At 33.9% G+C, this 20,469-nt stretch overlaps 3 protein-coding genes across 11 annotated transcripts in view; 2 read left to right on the top strand and 1 right to left on the bottom strand.

Moving 5' to 3' along the window:
* Positions 1–9,146, top strand: part of LOC148604241 (heat shock 70 kDa protein 12A-like) — a 43,412-nt gene extending 34,266 nt beyond the window's left edge. For 2 of the 4 annotated variants that reach the window (XM_088551119.1, XM_088551120.1), the window contains exons 2-4: positions 3,565–7,266; positions 7,839–7,986; positions 8,623–9,146. In XM_088551119.1, the coding sequence (XP_088407245.1) occupies positions 7,093–7,266; positions 7,839–7,986; positions 8,623–9,002 (702 nt within the window). In that variant the 5' untranslated portion in view covers positions 3,565–7,092 and the 3' untranslated portion in view covers positions 9,003–9,146. Of the gene's footprint in view, positions 1–1,423; positions 1,474–3,564; positions 7,267–7,838; positions 7,987–8,622 lie in introns of those variants that run through there. The other 2 variants (XM_088551121.1, XM_088551118.1) reach the window with 2 other exon arrangements.
* LOC148604244 (heat shock 70 kDa protein 12A-like) lies at positions 3,592–3,879 on the top strand. Its single transcript, XM_088550139.1, has one exon. It carries the CDS (start codon positions 3,592–3,594, stop codon positions 3,877–3,879), a length of 288 nt encoding a protein of 95 aa, XP_088406265.1.
* Positions 9,147–18,623: 9,477 nt separating the features above from the next.
* The window catches only part of LOC148604245 (uncharacterized), a 30,170-nt gene continuing 28,324 nt past the window's right edge, over positions 18,624–20,469 (bottom strand). For all 6 annotated transcript variants that reach the window (XM_088549987.1, XM_088549991.1, XM_088549989.1 and 3 more), the window contains 2 exons: positions 20,056–20,140; positions 18,624–19,670 (listed from right to left, as the gene is read on the bottom strand). In XM_088549987.1, coding sequence (XP_088406113.1) covers positions 19,268–19,670; positions 20,056–20,140 — 488 coding nt within the window. In that variant the 3' untranslated portion in view covers positions 18,624–19,267. The remainder of the gene's footprint in view (positions 19,671–20,055; positions 20,141–20,469) is intronic.

Raw genomic sequence — 20,469 nt, forward strand, 5'->3', positions numbered from 1 at the left:
AAGCAGGAAGAGAGCGTTCATTTAATACAAAGTTGTTTCATGGCAACATTACTATTTAATATGAAGTCACAGGCCAATACCATACCGGCCAAAACGTAAACTATGTCCACATTGGTCCCTTACGCTCAGGGAGTTGTATCATTCTACAATTGTTGATTTCACTTTAATCACTTATATTTCATGTCATTTATTGTTTTAATCATTTATTATTTAATCAGTTTATCAGTATTTTAATAGGTTTTTATATTTGTCTTTGCTGATTAACTTCTGTCTGAATTCCAGTCATTTAATTTATTTGTCTTACATGTATTAAAGTTGATGCATTTTTTATCAGTTTACTATAAAGTTGATGGATAAAACGCCCTTTTTAAGAGCTGAAACTAATACATATATATTGCTCATCTACAATGTATATAAGTTTGATTTAAATAACATTGTTTACAGAACTACATATAAGAATTATCTATCAAGTATTCGAAAATTCTGAAAGGGTAATCAAGGGAACCAATGTTACAGCGGTAACCAAAAGAATGCAATCCAAGGACAAAGACCAGACAAGGAAACAGACATACACAACAAAGAACATAAAGTAACTAAAATCATACATACAAAGTAACAAAAGTAAATGAGCAACTCGGACTCCACTAAAAAACTGGGAGCATGGACCAGGTGCTCCGGTAGGGTAAGCGTCCTCTGCTTTTCTAGAAACACCCGCGGAGTTGCTCATAAAAAGTCAAGTCCGGGGTAGACAAACGAGGAAAGGAAAACTATGACCCGTTGAATAAATCAGTTTTCATAGTGCAGATTAAAGGAGTTTATCAATTTCAATTGAATTATTACGCAAAAAGCCACCTTTATACTTGTATATACACATACCTCTGTTTTTCTTTACCAATCAGTTATGGTTTTTAACATCCAAAATTATAAAACATTTATAAAACAAGAATGGCTGTTAGGAGCGGATCCAGGGATAGAATTACATACCGAGCGAAGCAAGAGAAATCGTGTAAAAATCGTGAAAAATCAATATTTCATGCATGCAAAAATAACATTGTTTTCAAAATTTTTGGGTGCGCACTCGCCTGAATCCGCGTCTGAATGGAACTAAACCAAACAAGCTTCATTAAATTATATAAATACACTTTATTTTGTGAATTTGTGACACATGATACACGTAGATGTATTGTAAAATGGGAGACAAGAGGCAACAGAACGGTGAAACATTTTCTGGCATAAATGATTTATTTGTATCACATGATAAAAAATCAGATATGCTATATCCCCCTTTCAAAGGTTGTTTATTATTCATTCACCCCTTACTTTTTAGCCGGCCACACATGGAGATAAATAACGACCGGTCACATACACGTAGAAGCTAATACTTTTTTGTTTTTGTTTTTTTTTATTTATAATTAAGTTATCTCCCATTGCTTTTATGTTTCTAATTTACTTCCTCCTTAGGTAAGATACGAGGTCGTTACTTTATTTACACATTATCTACATATTAGTTATTAGTTTAACAAGTTCAGTTCTCAGTAATACATTTTTAACGTTACATAAGTTATGAGTATCCAAGCATTACTATCAAATTGCTTATATAATACATGTAGCATATAAATAAATTTTCTAATCATAATATATATAAGTACCGTACGTTACAGTTTACAGCCATTTTCAATATTGTTATTGTAAGTTACAAAAAAAATAATTATTATTATTTGAAAATAACGATTTTCTCATACACTGATTAATTACAATGTAAGCTTTTAAAATAATAAAAACGTACTATACCGATAAAATAATCAAAGTACTCATGTACTGAATCAATTTATATCGATTGTTTGAATTTTTACGCCTGAAATAATCGTCAAATTGCATTCTGATCACGAAGGACATTACAAAAAGAACACACCAATTGCATAATGCATTGAAGTAGTGCCACTTTAACGTAATATTCAGGTTTGATGATGGTAAATACATGTAACACCTATATAAATGAACACAAAACTCTCCAACATACTGCGTAATTGAACTACAAACTACTAGTTGGCCTTTTCCGGTTTCTAAATATTTTCAAGCCGAATTTCAATTTATCGTCCTCCAGGTCGAAACTGTCTGTCAAATCAACAAAATTTACCCCCCCCCCACAATCATTGAAATAAATCATGTCCTTAGATACATGTCCCTGTCCATTAGCTACATTTCTCGGTTGGTGAGCTTTATAGCTCTAGTGCTACAAGTTATCGCATAGACAGCTATGCGTCATTTAAAGTGCTTAGTTTCTTAGGCATCTAGTTCCAGACACACGTACATTAACATAAACGCCAAAGTCTAAGAATACAATTTCAATAATTATGTATGTTGCAGACAACTCTAGCCATGCACTGGAGCACCGGCAGCTCTATAATCTTGCTCCATTACACATGGCCAAAATAGCCCAATAGAAGGATTATTAAAAGAAGCAATATCAATAGACCACAGACTGACACCATTCCCGATAAATTCATCATCGAAATTCCTATACCATCGTTTAAGCAAAATTTATTTTTTTATTTGTCATCCCCGGGCTTCCGATGTCACGAGGCGGAAACCGTAATAAAAATACACGACACTGTGCATGATGGTTTCGGTAATTGTGCTACTCTTTTTTAAAAAAACTTGGCAAAAAATGAGTGGCAAATGATAGCATGGAACCCCTTTCATTATATAGGTTTCTTGATCGGAACCACTGCCCTCTTTTTGTAAGTATATTTGAATCCAAGGGCCTGGATGAAATATCAGAATGTAGATCCAGCATTTTGACTATTTATAGTCTCGCAGGGTGTTCATTTCTATCTATAGTATGCGTCTAAAAATAAATAGAAAAACTTGAATATATTGACAGTGAACGACTGATTGCATAGGAATAAACTGGTACTGATAAGAGATTAGAGGTCAACTATTTTTAATTGGATCGTTGATAATATATATGTACAATCCTAATTAATCAACATTGTTAAGTTCTCAGAAAAGGTTGTTTATTGAGTTTTTATTGGCGTAAATAACATGGAATTAAATTTTATATATTAGAAATACCTATAAAATGGACCTATCTATCTGCATTTGAACATAACTGGGGTATGCCAATTGGACTATTTTATTGCGGTAGTGTAAGATAATTGCAGATGCTATCAGGCTTTACAAATCTAAAGGCTCTGGCGATTGCTATATCAATTCTGATCTTCGATCTAAATTGATAATATGGAAACTGTAATAATTTTCCCTTTCCCAACTTTCTGTTCATTAGTTTTGTGTTTGATTTAAATGATCTGTCGACACACAACAGATGCAAACCAATTAATTTGAACAGTCTTCATTCGTAAATTGTGTCTTATTTTTGCATTTTTGCGTTTTTTAATGCTTTGTGTATTTTAACACATAGCGATAAATATAAAAGGCAGTTTTCTCAAGATACATGTACAAACAAAAATGCACACCAAAGCTGAATTACGGGTTCTATAATAATATATAGTGAAACAAAACTTCGGCTGCTTGTTTTACAAGTTACGTTTTTAATTCTTCTAGAAATACAGAAAGTCAGGAGATGGAAACATGGAAGCGAGAACAGTATTTGTAGTAGCTATAGATTTCGGAACAACCTCAGGATTCGCCTTCTCAACGAAGGACCAACCGGAGTCAGTACAAAAATGGGAATGGAAACGTAACGACTTAACTTCAGAGAAAACCCCAACAACAGTTCTCCTGAACATAGACAAGAAATTTGTAGCCTTTGGGTATGACGCTGAGAAAAAGTACCTCGAAGACATTTTACCTAATGAGAAGACAGCCAAATTTTACTATTTTCGACGTTTTAAGATGATGCTTTACGAGGAGGTATGATGTAAGCTGTAATCAATACTGTACTAAATTTTCCTGCCTAATATGGCTATTAACCTCTGAATCATATCACTAATTTTACATGCATTAACCGCGGACTTAAGTAGTTGTGAAGATCTTATAGTGAAAATAAAATTGACGATTTTGCTGACAGCTAGTGGATATCATATTGAAATCATATTGAAATACTTTTTAGCGGAATTTTACATAGAATTTATTCAAGATAGCAGGAATGTTTATAATAAGTCAACTTCATGTATATATACAGTTTAGTCAACATACATTGCATCACATTTGTCATCACATGAATACATGGATTATTACGTTTTTTGTTGAGCTTTTTAGTAGGGTGTCTTCTAGCTATTCCAGCATTTTAAAAATATATATTCTGGATATTCCTACATGCAGAGAACAATGGATGTTGTTTTAGTAGGTTTTGTTGTTTTAGTAATTGTTGCCTAATTAATTTTACATGTAAATTTGGGATTCAACATTGGATTTAAACATTTTATTAGCAAAATTATAATGTGTTTTAGAGAAATGTGGGGCTATTTTTGCCAAATTTATAACTTTTTTCATGGTAATAAACATATAAAATATAGACTGAAAATGTTGAAATATTGGAAAGAAGATAGAGACTGAAAATTAAATTCAGTTAATTAATAAACAAACGAAGAAGCCGTCCATGCCTGCACCTTGCTCCAGTACCAAGCCGATGGTAAACGTGTCCCAAGAAAACGCAAATACCGAGAGATCGACTCCAGACTGACAACACTAAAGATTCGTCTACAGAACCAGGAACTCACATCAGTCGTTTGCTTACGCTGCTTCTCATCTTTTGCATCTAGAGTGGACTTGTGAACTTTTGATTAGTGCTTGAGCTGTTGTGCTTTGTATGTTTTATTTATGCATTTATTGTATGATTCTTTTACACAAATCATGTGTACTTTAACTTTATTTACTGCTTTTTCATTTATTTACAATGTTATCAGTGCTTGAATATTATGTACTTATAAAGTGTGTATTATCAATGACTTATTGTCATCATGAATATTGAATATTTAATAAAATTGTGGAAAAAAAATTTTTTTATTTTTAAAAAAGAAAACTTTAAATGACACCTAAACACTCGCAAGTCTAAAATTCATAAGAATTTTCATGTGAAACCTTTACAGATCCCAAATAAAATTTCATACATACAGCAAAAATTTGACAGGTAACTCCAACACATTTAGAATTCCAATTAAAGTTTTGTTTTTACAGTATACACAAACTTAATCCCTTGTTTATACAACCGTTCTGGCTATTCCTACATGGATTTTATAATTTTTACCTATAAATTTTAGAATGTTGGAATAGCCAGAATAAACCTTTAGTAGCAGTCTTTCTAAAAATCAGGTAGAAGGTGATTCGTGTATGTCAAAAACCCACCAAATTCAGTTTTATTTCTTGTTCAGGAACACTTACTGATCACATAACTTATCTTAGTTTTCCATTTAGTTGTTGCGCTCTTGAGATAAAATCGTATTGATTGTACATGAAATTGGTACTTTTCAAGAGTTATCTTTCATGATTTGGTTTCATTCGGTTGATTATAGTGGGAGATGATTTTCTAGAAAGTGCAGATCTGAATGTAAAAATGCATGATTATCGGTATCTAAAAGTATAGCATCCGTAGACTGAAAAGCATCGAATGTTAGGTGGGTTTTTCTTCTACTTTACCAGTGGCAGTGTTGAATTTTATGTGGAGTGGTACTTAAGTATTTTTTTTCATCAAGAACACTGTAGTAAAAGTGGACAAAGTCCTCATAACAGTGTTTAATAACAGCATAAAGTCATAGCTTGGAAGTACTGACTCGATATATATACAAAGCTATTTGGTATTTTCGTATCGTCTTCTCTAATGCGTTTCGTATATGGTCATAAACAATAATTAAAATTCAGATACTCTTTTTCGCTTCCGAAATGCCATATGATTAGGCCTTTCTGGCTTGGCTTTAACCAGAAAGTCCGAACACTATCAGTGTCATTAGTTAACAACAAGAAGAGTCAAGAAACGTCTGGAAGTGACAAGAACCATCAATACAGATACATCTAGAGAAAGCAACAAAATGGAAAAATAGCGACTAGAAGGTTTTTCAGTATACATTCAACTTCGTCTTCCTACAGTTTACACATGCTTCATAGTATATATAGAGAAGCAAATGCATAATACAGGGGCGGATCCATGGACTGGCATGTCGGGCGTACGCCCCCCTTTAAATTTATAAGAAAAATTTTTTTTCACCACACGTTTCACCCCATAATATTTTTTTCCTTTGCTTTGCGCGGCATTTGATTCAATGAACGCCCCCTTCCCCTAAACTTGAATCCTGGATCCACCCTTGTGTTGTACTGTGTTCCTTGTTCGTTTCACACGTTTAAATGCAAGTTTTAAGTACAAAGGATCATGGTCTTTAAGGTCTATATATATTTTAGGCCCAATGATGTTAACTATTTTCAGACAGTGTGGTCCAAAATTTGTACACTGAAGTATTTCACAGTTAGTATGGCTTATTTTTAGTGCACATTTTGTATTTCATGGAAGCCAATCTACTTGTTCAGCATTTTTATGTGATGATAAATGATAGGTAATTTGGATACTTCCTTCTGCATTTACTAGTAAATTGATTTTTTCAATTAACTGTATTAGAAAAAAAAGTTATCGAGTGCCATAAGATACATATGGATAAAAACTCACATATGGACGCATTAATTTCACTCAAAATATGGTAAGAATTTTTTTTACATGTTTAGCTATTTTACATAAACTATCCATCTCGATGCATTAGAGTTGTCTTGGACAATGGAAATATCATCACAGTCGTCTCTATTGGATGATCAAAATCTATAATTTATAACACTTTTACAACAAATAATTTGTCCGAAGGGATTCTTTATTTTTTTTTGGGCTGTTTGATTGACTCTTAACCCTTTTATATTTACAATTCTGAATAAGAATAGCACCTCGAACAAGTCAGGAACATTTGTTTAGAACGTTCCTTTAACTTAAAGTTTTCCTTAGTCTACACATTTAAGGGAGTGCTGCAGTATATATTAACATATTGTAGAATAGAACTAAACATGATAAGAAATATACAAGTAGAATGTACATGTATATACATATTTCAGAAAATAGATATAAACGCCAACTAAACAGAAGAGAATGGTAAAACGATGAAGGCATTGGATGTATTCAGTATTGCTATTAACTACCTCAAAGAGCAAGCCATGGCTAAACTGACAACTACGTTAGTAAACACTACACAAGAAGATGTACAGTTTGTGATAACTGTCCCTGCAATATGGGAGGATAGAGCAAAAATGTTCATGAGGGAAGCAGCAAAAAAGGTATGGATATTGTTAAGGTGTATACTGAAAAATTAATCACATGCATGGCCGTAGAGAATTATACGATTTGTGTCTATAAAGGTGTAACGTATTGATTATTCGAAAAACCAGCGAAATGAAAACAAAACAAAACAAAACAAAACAAAACAAAAAATCAAAGAAAAACAGGAAAGTTTTGTACCTGATTATTTACACATAATAGTACTGATTACAATATACAGTTTAAAATAACAATGCCATACAGTAAAAATATACAAATCCTTTAAGCCATATTCTCCCTCCTCGTCAGTCAAACACTATTTATAACATGCAGTTTGGAGTAAGTAAGGGTAACAACAGAAAAAAAATACCGAACACTAATCCGATTCATAACCAAGTCAAGGCAAGTTACCTGTAACCTCTCTCAAATTTACTAGAACAGATTGTCAACTGTTAGAAAAAAATATATACTTAGTCTAGTATTTTAATATTTATTCTCCGAGTTAGCACATTTGTACGTAGTACACATACACACACAAACCATATGCTTTACTGTAACTTTAAATATGATGTGATGAAATTCTGTAACACAGGCAGGCATTAAAGACAATAATCTTATGATTGCATTAGAACCGGAAGCAGCCTCTATTTCCTGTAAAGAACTCCGTACAGTCCGGGAAGGAAACAAATTTTCAGCCAGCATCAAAGAAGGAATTAAATATGTCGTAGTGGATTTAGGTGGTACGTAACAATACGCAAACAAGTTTCAAACAATGTACGTGTAGATACAATTCATCATACATTGCACCTACATCAATTGTTGCATCTTACTTCCGGAGGATTTTTAAAAAAAAAGGGAGTCATTTAAATTCCAAGCTTTCAATATCTGAATTTTCGTCCAAATTATTCGAAGACAACTTCATTGTAACATGTATCTTAGATGTGTACTACAATGATTTATTCCAGATTCGCTGGTCTCTTGTTTTGAACATGATCTAACAGCAGCCCGAATGTGCATCAAGTTCAATTTGTATTATAACGTTGTACGCTTAATTGGTACGATCTTGTGATACGTCCGCCATACGCCTCATTTTTTTACTGTGCTGGAAAGACTTTACTTGTACACCAAAAGCAAGCTTTACACCTATGTTCTAAACACAACCGAAAGGAGTTAAAATCGTGTAAGAAGCGCTACATATACTTGTACCTATAAACATTGGCTCACTATCACTAACGTGCTAAAGTTGTCTTGTTTTGACCTTCAATTTATATGCTTTCTTGAGTCGGGCCTATGAGCTTATTTGTGCAGTTGCGTAATTGTACAAATGTACATAACCCACATAGATTAAATGTGACCATTGTTATCAACATTTGTAGGTGGTACAGCCGATATAACAGCTAATGAGAGTCATGGAGAAGGGCTGCTTGAGGAAATCCTCCCACCAAGCGGCGGACCATGGGGAAGTACAAAAGTAGACGACGAATATGTTAATTTTCTTGGCCAACTTTTTGGAAAAGATGTGATAAAAAAATTTAAAGAGAGTGATCTAGAGGACTACACCGATCTAGTATACGGTTTTGAGGTAAAGAAAGGGTCAGTATCAGCAAGGCAAAATAATCCTACGAGTAGTAATAGCAATGATAAAGATATTGTCTTAACAATGCCTCTTGGGCTGATGGACACGATAAAAGAGAAGGGAACTATCAAATCAGTCATAGAAAAATCCCCATACAAAAGTTCTGTTACTGTCTCATGACAAAAACTGTACATCAAGCCTGACATTTTTAGAAAACTATTTGAACCAATAATCGAACAATTAGTTTCTCATTTAGATGAGCTTCTGAAAAAAAGAGAACTTTCGGGATTACACTTTCTAGTATTGGTCGGTGGATTTTCTGAATGTGACCTTGTTCAAAAAGCTATAAAATACAAATTTGGTAAGAAAGAAAAGCCTACAATAATAATTCCTACAGATACGGGCTTGGCTGTTTTAAAAGGTGCTGTTCTTTATGGTCACCATCCAAAACAAATACAAAAGAGAATACTAAAGAAAACTTATGGCATTCAAAGTATTCTATAAATTTGCTGAAAAAGGAGCAAGGTTGAATCTGGACACCGAAAATCACAAGTCTTTCAAGTATTGAAACCGGACGAGAGGGCTCTCGAATTAGTGGTATATGTTTCAGATGACAAAAGTCCGAAATTTGTCACCGATCCGACATGCGAACGGCTTGGTAAACTAGTTGTACCTTTGCCACATTTACGTCCAGGTGAGACGTTAGCAGTAGAAGAATCTTTAATATTTGGAGATACTGAACTCTTATTTACTGCGAGAGATCTAAAAACAGGACGAACATTTGAAAAACAATTTTTGACATCTAAGTATATATTTTTAAGCCTCCATGTGGATGGTATAATTAAACTATCAAGTAACAATTAAACAAAAATTAAGTTTAGAATAAATAATTGCTATGAATTATGTTAACAAAGTGTAAGTAACTGCCCTTATTAGTCGTGTGGAAATGCTGCTCATCAGTTTGAATACAATTTGAGTGATTTGCATAGCACTGTTGTAAGATATATATGATAAACATTGTAATTCATTAATGAGAGTCTTTTAGTTTATCAAGATGATACAAAAATCAATTAAAAGGACACTCATATGAAACATCATAATTCAAAAGTTTCATTTCGCCAAAAAAAAAAATAATAATAAATAATAATAAAAAAACCCAACAAACCAACAAAAAAAAAACCACTCCAAAAAAATTACCCCTGACACAATAACTTTTATGCCCACCTTATAATAGACACAGTCAAACTCAGGCTAAAATTTACAGTTTGCCAAATTATAAATCCAAGTATATTGCGAAATTTTACTAAAATATCTTAATTTTTGTGAATCTTTGAATAGTACAGCGTTGTAAATTTCGTATATTTTACACAAGCCCCTTAACTACGAAACTTACAAAAGCCAATTGCGCTCATTTTCGTAGACTAAAAAAATGTTGTATATAGAACCTTTCGCAAAATATCCAAACTCACGCGCAAGTTTCGCGTTATAACTCGAAAAAAAGTTTTTTAGTCTACGAAAATGAGCTCAATTGGCTTTCGTAGAAACTACTTCATTTGAGGTACCCAAAGTAAACAAAAAGCATGCATCTAAATTACAAATGGCATAATTGACAGTTAACAGTATTATCATAAAAGCATTACAATATAATGTATTTAAGTTTTGTTTTTTGGTGTCAATTGTTGGTTAGATTATAAGAAGGGGATTCGTGGTCAAAACAAAACGTTTGTACATAATGCAATCTCGATCATACACCATTCATATTACTATGTGAATTTTACAAAAAAAGAAAATAATATCGCAAAATGTAGGATTAAAACTGCGAAATGGTCATGGTGACGGATGATATAGCTACATAGAGAGAGAGAATCGGACTGTTTTATTCATTATCGCGTTAAAGGAAAATTAAGAAATGTCTCTCCTTGCCCGATATCAAATTCATTTGTTTATTTATCACTTATGGATTAGCCTCTGTCACGCTGATACTTTTTTAAGCAGTCCTTTTTTATCGTGAGCTAAATTGAGAACTTAACACAAAAGCAAGTACCGAGATAAAGATGAAAAATATATCAAGCTACACTCAGTCTGTTCCAGACTTCTCAATAAAAACTGAAATTTTCTTCTACATGATTGCTTGCATTATATTGATAATTGCTGGCGTTGAACCTAATCCTAGGCCCTCGTCTACACCCAGTTGTAGTACAGAACCATTAAATACCAGCTTCACCGCTTGCTCCGGCTCAAACCTAAGTTATTAGCAAATTCGGAAGAACTCTTTATCTCTTCTTCACTTAAACGTGCAAAGCATTAAACCAAAACATGAGTAAATATCAATTGAATATAACGACTTCGATATCCTCTCATTTACGGAAAGCTGGCTAAAACAGACTGTACCTAACAATGAAATATCGATACCAACTATTCCGCAAAGACAGACTTGTTCGTTTGGAGTGGCGTGTTGTTGTGTATGTAAGTTACCAAGTTACCCCTCTTTCAAAAAGATGCATTTTACCTGGACATAAACATTCAAAACAACCAATGACAACTACTTAAAACCGTAATCGTAAAACTTATATCAAACAATCACATTTGTAAATTAAAACAAAGGTTTACCCGATATGGACTAATAACAAATGGTTAAATGAAGTTTGAGTGCACATGATATGAAGACATCGAAACTATTAGACTTAAGTAGTACCAAAATAAAAGATATTCAGTACCCTATGTAAAAATGAGAAGGTTAATACAACTACCATACAGTCAAAGAAGGCAAATTAAGATACCTACACAAATTAAAGCTTGGACAACCATGAAGGAAAATTTGGGAAAAAACATGCCAAAATACAAGCCTTATATGATACCTGGTTTACCCAATAGAGCTTTATTGAATATGACTTTGCGCTAAAAAAGTCTTATTGACAATGAACATGTGCATATAAATTAAAAAAGGAAAGCCACACAACCTTAAAAGGTCCTGCTTAACGTTCCGATTGTAAACAAAGCGGGCGAAAAAGCAAAACATGTGATGAGGTTAAAATCACCTTGCAACTGTCAGTATAAATCCATTCATAAAAACTTTGCACTTTAAAACGAGCATGTGTTAACCCCAAGAAAAAAAATCGTGCACATCTGTATTCAAGTACTAGAAAAAGTTCATTACTCCATGAAATTGATGATAAACACCTTCAAGTAAACCACATTGTAGAAATAAATTAATAAAATATCAATTAAATGATTAAAAAATTAACCCTCCTCCCGGTTTTAAACATTGCATTCTTGGGAAGACGTTTATATCTCCTTACAACCGTTAGTAAAAAATTATTCATAAAATTCAATACAAAGCGACTAAAGATCAATACAACGCATAGTTCAAATCCACAGTAAAAAGGAAGAGTTAAAACATCATTCTGATGTCAATTAAAACAACATTACTTCTTGATCAAGATGACACACATTTACTTAAGTATTCCAATTGAATTACACAACATTAGAGGTCTCCTTCACAGGTAAACATTTTCCAGTCTAAGTCTACTTCCGGTCACCAAAAGTCCATTTTCGGTCCCCATCCTTTTCTCGTTCACTTGCCGGCCACGGCCACCGGACCCGACGTTATGCGCACACCTGCACCAGAAAAATTATATCTCAAACTATATAAATACTACTATTGTCATGCAAGTGTGGTATTACATTACCCAAACTTTAAGCAAAAGCTTTTTTTTCTTTGCATATTAAGTCATGCTTGCAGACATTCATTTCATATTTAGTATATTGTTTTGTCATTACAAGTTACAGGTCAAGTATTTGTTCCGGTAAGTTGAATTTTTATAATTATTATAATCCTTGGGACTTTCTGAATTTATGCAAACTCAGTTTTCCCTCACTTTCCTCTTTAACAAATTAGGCATGAAGTTTTCAATAGCTTTTCTTTAGGTACGAGCCTTTGCATTGCGATGCAAAACTCACAGACTACTTGTTCAACTGCTAAAATCTGTTCTTTTATGGATACTGAATGTGAATGTACAAATATGTATCGATTGATAATATTTCTAAACGAGACTTAAGGAATTACTGTAATATTTTCCCGTCTATAAAAAAAATAATAATGAGCATGTCAACAGGCGTTCCTAGAAAAGCAGAGGGCGCTTACCCAATTAATGGACCTGGTTCATGTATACGTCCAAACGTTAGTGGAGTCTGGATTGCTCAAATACTTTTGTTTCTTTGTATGTGCTATTTTGTTTATGTTATGCTCTTTTCTACTTAGAATATGTTAGTTCTTTTGATTTTTCGCTAGAATTTTGGTTCGCTTGATTACTTTTTAGCGTTAATAAAAATGACTGAACTTTTTCCGTTCGTTCTTTTTGACTAGTAGTTATGAGTAACATATTAATACTACAAAGAAAGGCCTATCCTTTCTAAAACTGTTGTTTAGCCACCGTTTTGGTTCGTAAAAAAAAGAATTCACTGTATTAAAAATAGGCTGGTAAGATGCTTCCCGTTGCGATGACGGTGAGAAAAATTATTAATAATTTGAAACAAGAAACATAAAAGTCCTTATCTTCTTGTTAGTAGAATTCACACAGATTGGCTTTTTTTGCTGAAACTAGACACCATTCATAGATTCGGATACATTAAAGACTGACGATAAACCTTTGAAGAGCAAAGCACACCTTATTTCCATTACCATGTGTTGACTTAACGTACACATATAACACGTTTAAAAAATATTTTTTTCACAACATGGCTATCTCTATTCCCCACAATCAATAAATAATTAGGTTAATATAATCGGGTTAAGAAAAGAGAGAAACAACAGTTAACAATTATAAGACGTTACGCGCGCTGTTCGTACCCCATTAAATAATCAGCATATATGGCTAGAATCATGCTCAATTATCGCAATTTTCGTGCGAGAGAACCACTTTCTTCGGAATATAATGATTTTCATGAGAAATAACAAAGTATAAGGCACACATTTTATCTTTAAGCGACAGAAGCCTATTTGTTAGAATTCTAGCGAGATACAAAAAGTCTGCGTAGTTTCGGCAAGCTTTGGTATAACGTATGAGCTGTGATATGAACACTCCGTACGCAAAAACAAAATGTTATACCAAGACAAGTACATGTAACTATCTTTTAATTTTACGTATGTGGAATACCAAAGTATCACACCATTATTAGGAATAAAATTAACTCTCACAAATGACTATTAAATTGTCAAATTATATCAGAACCGGCTTTCACACTACATTAGACGAGGTAAAAACAGATGAAAACAATACTCAATGTAGTATATCATCAGTGTGACAAGAATATATGAGTCTAATAGAACGCTGTATGCTATCTCCAGTAAAGGGTATGCCTCAGTCTACGTTAAAATGAACAAATTGGACTTTCAATATGAAATATGTAAAAATTGCGTTTAGCTGAATGATTAACGTCGAAATGGAAAATAAGAATACACAAACTGAACTATTTACAAATGAAAAATGAGATAATTAACTAAAACAAATACATTTTAGTGAATAAAAAAAAAGAAGACATACAAGAAAATATTTCACCAAAGTAATTTGGAATGAAATAAACAAAAAAAAATATCAAACATTAACAATATTCAATAAAAGCACATACAGTTAAAAAGAAAGTACATAAGACCAGATCTACATGTTACACTCTTAGTTCCAAAATTACAATATAAAATATTACCGAAATACTACTCTTTACATACTAAACCATAAAATCTAGTTCTGTAAAAACATATAATATCCATTGAACTTACACCTAACCAAAACTGGCCAAAATAAGGACAAATAAATCTGAATACTCATTTATTCACATATTTATTTCCTTACAAATGAGATTATACAATGAAGCATTATATTAAAGCAACGCTAAACTAAAGGAGAGAAGAACAAAACACAAGTAATGACGTAGTATACATATATATCACACATACTATACACAATGCGATCTTAAAAAGAAGTTATACAATTTACTCAAATAAGTGATTTGCTAATGACACGTCGTTTTTTAGCTTCTAATTTTTAAATTTAATTCTTCAGTTTGATTTTGTATTTGAAATGATACGTCACATAAACGAATCGTATGCAAAATTCATTGAGAGTTGTCCCGCGCCTGGCTATCGGCTGTGATCTCCACAACACGAAGCAAGGCGAAAATGCCATACTAAAGACCGACGAGAAGAGCGTCGATTCGAATATTGAATGACAAACGCTCGGGAGAAAGCGAATTAATCGACTCAATACTTCGATTGAAATGGGGACAAGGATATCTGGGTTTGTGGGAATTACCTTTGGAATCTCTCAAACATTTTCTGAACTATTAGCGATTTGCTATTATCGCTATATTCGTTTATTTGATGAGAATAACTGATGCCGGATATGTATGTAGAAACAGTAGAAGCCCAAAAATGATAATTAGAAAGATATGCGATGAAGTGCAGAATAAAGTGCGTAAAGAGGGAATGGCCAAATATCGTCTAATTGGTACCAGATTCTTAAAGTTTTAAGAGATTCTGCTGCCGTTTTTGACCTATCTATCAAACTTCCATGTTCGACTGTTTCTGGGCAAAGGGTTCTGAATTTCTGCCAATTAAAACGATATACAGAATGAGCAATTTAATTCAGTGAACCAGTGATATGTTCTGCTGTAAGCATGATGTTATATGTACTGGTAGCAAAAACCAGTTTTCTAACAGGAGACATAACTCTAGTTGATTTAGACGTTTAGACATATTATCAATATTAAAAATAATTTTCTTGTTCTTTAACAGACGGCCTGAAATGTGTATAGCTACAGGAAATAACTCTAAAAATGCAATGTCTTTAAAGATACCATTTTCAACCCAATATTGCGGCCAGAGAGATTGTGCATATTTTCCCTGAAAATATATTCCAAAACTTTTTTTTTGCCCCAGCACTATCGCTGTAAAGCTCTATAGAGTCGGTCCGTGTCCAAGACGAATCTAGCATGACGTTAACGCCGTTATACTGAGACAGAAATGATTACCATAATGTTATATCCTCGTGTATGGAGTTTGAAACTCTAATTCTATATTGGAGTTTCTGGTCGCATTGATCAACCGCCTACAGGAAGCCCGACCCGGTGAAATTACCTGACATGCAAAATTTAACTTTCCTAACAGAGATTTAAGTTGGCATAATGTCAAGTTTTTAGCAGATATAACATGATCTAGTGCTAAGTTTTTCCTCCAGAAGTCGAAGCTGTAGTGTATCGGTGTCGAATTCAACTCCTAAGAATGTTAAAATACACGCTTTTGTCGTCGGTTAAAGGACCCCCAATTGCAAACGTTTTTGAAAGTATCTAATGTGGTTTGACATTGAGATTTGTGTTTTGCTTCTAAGCGATAATCGGCTAGATAGTGTATTATATTTTCATTTTTACTATGTGTTTGAGTACACCAATGAAGGGCCTTGAAAAACTTCTCAAAAGTAGAGCAATACGCACCCATTGACACACATTTGGCATATTAGTAATTTCCCTTATAAACAAAACCCAACTGGTCATAATCGGAGGAAGAGACACTTAGCAATATAAATGCGATTTTACCCTACCGGTGCACCTGGTCCATGCTCCCAGTTTTTAGTGGAGTCCGAGTTGCTCATTTGCTTTTGTTACTTTGTATGTATGATTTTAGTTACTGTATGTTCTTTGTTGTGCATGTCTGTTTTCAATGTCTGGTCTTTGTCCCTGGATTACATTCTTTTGATTACCGCTATAACCTTGGTTCTCTTGATTACTCTTTGATATATGCCTTAGCTAATTGTCCGCCTTTTCCTATTCGTTTTATCATCTCTACCGCATCATCAACACTGGGGTATCTCACTGAACCAATATCTGGTTTAATGAAATCATTTATGGAGTTTTCGAATGTATAAGAGATATTATGGATTAGTCTAAAATCGCCGTTCTTTAGAAAATCGAGGAAATTCGCATGTTAGGGAGGGGATAGAAATTATTCAGCGATTCTACCTGATTTTGTTCCTTGTGTATTTTCTCACGGACTAGGTCGGGTCACTCGGAAATACTTTTTATGTTTCTTGATTTCATGGGCATTCTTGTGCCGGAATATTGTAATTTGAAACCAAATTCTAACCCACTTATAATTTCTTGCGCCACATTCTGTAAAGGATAATTTACTAGTGGTTTATTTTTTGACAACGTATACCTTAATATGAGAATTCCCTAAAGAATATGAATGAATCTTTGTTGTTTTTGTGTGTGTGTGTGTGTTTTATTTCCCTTTGCAGTATTTGACAGGGTCTCCCATAGATTTTGAGCATTTGTGGACAAACTTACATTCGGTTCCGAAGTCATGTTTCCCCCTATTGTAGCTCCAGCAGGTGCAAAAAGAACGATACCCTTCATTACTACTGGGACCTTGCCCTTTCTGAGTGTTTTGAGCAGATGCCTCAGCATCATTACCCACGACCGAGTGGTAACCAGTACTATTTACAGATCTTGACGGGGTGGACACATAAAGTAACCACAGTTCCATATATAATCCCCCATGATAAAAGTGGAGATCCGACCTTATAGAGCCTATACTGCTCGTTGCTTGATACCCAACCGAGTGGTGTGCCCCTTGTAGCAGAGAGACGCACATTGAACATGTACTTCAAAAGCTCCTGACCCTTGAAAGGCCTTTTTTCTAACATGACCCCCATGAATGTCATGAATGCCATGTCCATACATGTATGTTTGTCAGAGGGGTTTGCTTTTGTTGGACCACTGTGAGTTGGCCGCCATTTATTGAAATATTTCCATTAAGATGAGGATCTGTGGCTAAATCGTTTGAAGGAAGGTCTGTATATTCGCCTGCGTATATTTTGTCTTTGATTGTTGTTGAAATATGAGCACCGATGGGATCAAACACGCTCGTAGCGTACTCTGGTGTTTGGCGTACATGCATGACATCCCGGCCCAGTGACCCACGTGGTTTGCTTCCCCAAAAAACTGACGAAATAGCTGTGTATTGAAACGTACCCGTATTACCCCTATTTGGCTAGCCATGGGCCTCTTTTGTTCTATCAGCAGTGGCTCCCTGACTTTCTTGTTGCCGTTGGTACTGGGTCTGAACGTTGTCTAGCATCACCTTGTCTGGGAGTCCAGACGATGCTCCATGTTCGCCGCCGGTCAAAGCAGCCCCTCCCGTGGGAATTTATGGTGGTACCTTACCCAATGCCAAGCTAGTGAGTGATGTGGATTGATTAGCTGCGAGTGTAACTGTCGAGTTTAATGAGAAAGTTCACCTTGTGGTTGTGCTTGCATTGCCAGGGCTGGCGTTTTGTTATTTCCCGTACCACGTCTTCATGTTACCTTTGGCGTCAATTTCATTCGCTTCCCATTGTTTTGTGGAGGCATCTGTGACTTTGCTTGACGGTTTTCGCTGCCATTTTGTCGGTTTCATCTAGACGAATTGTTGAGATTGTTGTGGATTTTTTTATTGAATACGATTTTGAAAGAGAATTTCGACAGTCTGCCTAATTATATGATGACGTTAAACGTATTTGTTATCTAATTTTAATTTATTTAGGTTCCCACAACTATGAAAATTTCCGGAATAAATACTTCCAAAAATGCATTTTTTTCTTTTGCGTAATCACCGTTTACTGCCTGTTGTCTACGTATTTCTTAAATAACCTAGAATTGTATTAAGAGAGAAGCATATCCAATGGTATTATACGCTGCGTTTCATGTCCAAAATTTGGGACCAGTCAACGCTTTTACAGTGCGATGAAAAATCAAAAATGAAACATTCAATTCTGAAATAAACATTTAATTTTAAAACGAAATAAATGACCTAAACTCTGCATATAAACTAAAAATATACAAGTTCACTTTAACTTCGAGTTTAAATTTGTGTACAAATAAATTTAACAACAAAACATTGACATCATATGTCACCATTGATTTAATCTATACCTGCAAACTCATACATTATAACTTAAGTTTTCACTGCAAGAACACTTTCTGACACATTTTACAAACATTGTAGAACAGGAATATGTTGTGGTCTTGTTAACGTTTCATACACTTACTTATGAAACCCTGTGATCACTAGTGTAACCCGACATGACGCTAATAGCATGGCGGCCGGTTACAATTATGATTTAAATGTAAAAAAGCTTCTGGTATTAATACCTCTCTAGGTAAAATGCGTCTTACTTTGCTCAAAGTAAATGCTATAAATGTATCTTTTTGAGACAAGACACAACTTTTTAAAACAAACAAGTATTAAGAGTGGAACCATATTATAGAACTCTTGTCTTACCCTCGGGAACATAAACGGGCATGCGTGACATATATTTCCGCAAAGTAGTGTTAAGGATGTCCTTATTTCTTATTTTAAAGGGTAAAAGATAATATACATAAAAATCGTACTTGTTTTTTTGTTTTTGTTTTTCTCAATCACCTTTTATATCAGAAACTAATTCGTTGTTTATCGGATTTTCGTGATCCCTTTTCAATGATGCATATGTGTGGATGTCTCGTGATGGATTGACTCTTCTAAATGTTTCGTAGTGTTTTGTGTCTGGTTGGTTATTAGACAAATTAATCAGCGGTAAACTATTACAGCCTCGTCCTAGTTCTGCGTAGGTATGGTTATCTTCTGATTGATTTTTCTTCCTTATTTGTTCATAGTCATTTGTGTCTGTCGGTTGATGACAAAATAGGTTTATATCACTGTAGTAGTTTTCTTGTAATTGATGACTACATTCTTTGTTAAGTTGTGCGCTGATTTCTTTATCTTTATCATTAGCCGTTTTCGTAGCAGTTTCATTACTATCCGCTTTTCTGCGCCTCATTCTGAAACGTTTATATTTATTGTTTCAATCTTTAAACATGTTAAACCATATATATATATATATTAATTTTGCTTCATCAATTAAATGATCATCATAATTAAACGTGCGACCATCTTTATCATTAGGACATAGATGACATTCCCTTTATCAAGCTATAAGCAATTCGAAGACATTCTTTACTCAACCGATATATGCACACAATAAGTACCTTTAAAATTTTGTTGTCCCTTTTTTTTCTTCATATACTAATTGTGCCGGTTTTTTTTACTTTTCTTGACTGCCCACATTGGTGGTTGTCCCAATATTGTTTAAAACAATTAGTCTTATTGTATTTTCAATTGGTGTTCTAGTGCATAATTTGTTAAACTGTAACAAAGAGTACTCACAACGCTACAACAATAACAAGTAAGACAAGAAATCCAACGCTCAGGATACCAATGATGATAAAGATATAGCGTGGGAGTTCATCTTCTAGAAACAAAATTAAAAAAAAGAGATTTTTAATTTCCCAAATACTTAAATCATTTTACATGTCCATGGTATTAGCAGTAAATTCGCGTGGAAAAGATTTATGCTAATGATTTTTCAATTCTATGTGCTCCTCTACTTCTTGATCTTTTCCTTCACTTATGAGGCTGACTTTATGGCTGATCAGATCGTTTAGCTAGATCCTTTTATCTCAGTTTCCACTATATAGATGACGTATTATCTTTAAACAACCCTAATTTTGGGGATTTGATACATCGCATCTACCCCAAAGAACTTGTGATAAAGTATACTACAGACACTGTGAAGTCAGC

Source organism: Perna viridis, chromosome 10 (assembly GCF_037379345.1).
Source record: "Perna viridis isolate PV_CMFRI_1.1 ecotype Kerala chromosome 10, ASM3737934v1, whole genome shotgun sequence".
In the NCBI taxonomy this organism is placed as follows: Eukaryota; Metazoa; Mollusca; class Bivalvia; order Mytilida; family Mytilidae; genus Perna; species Perna viridis.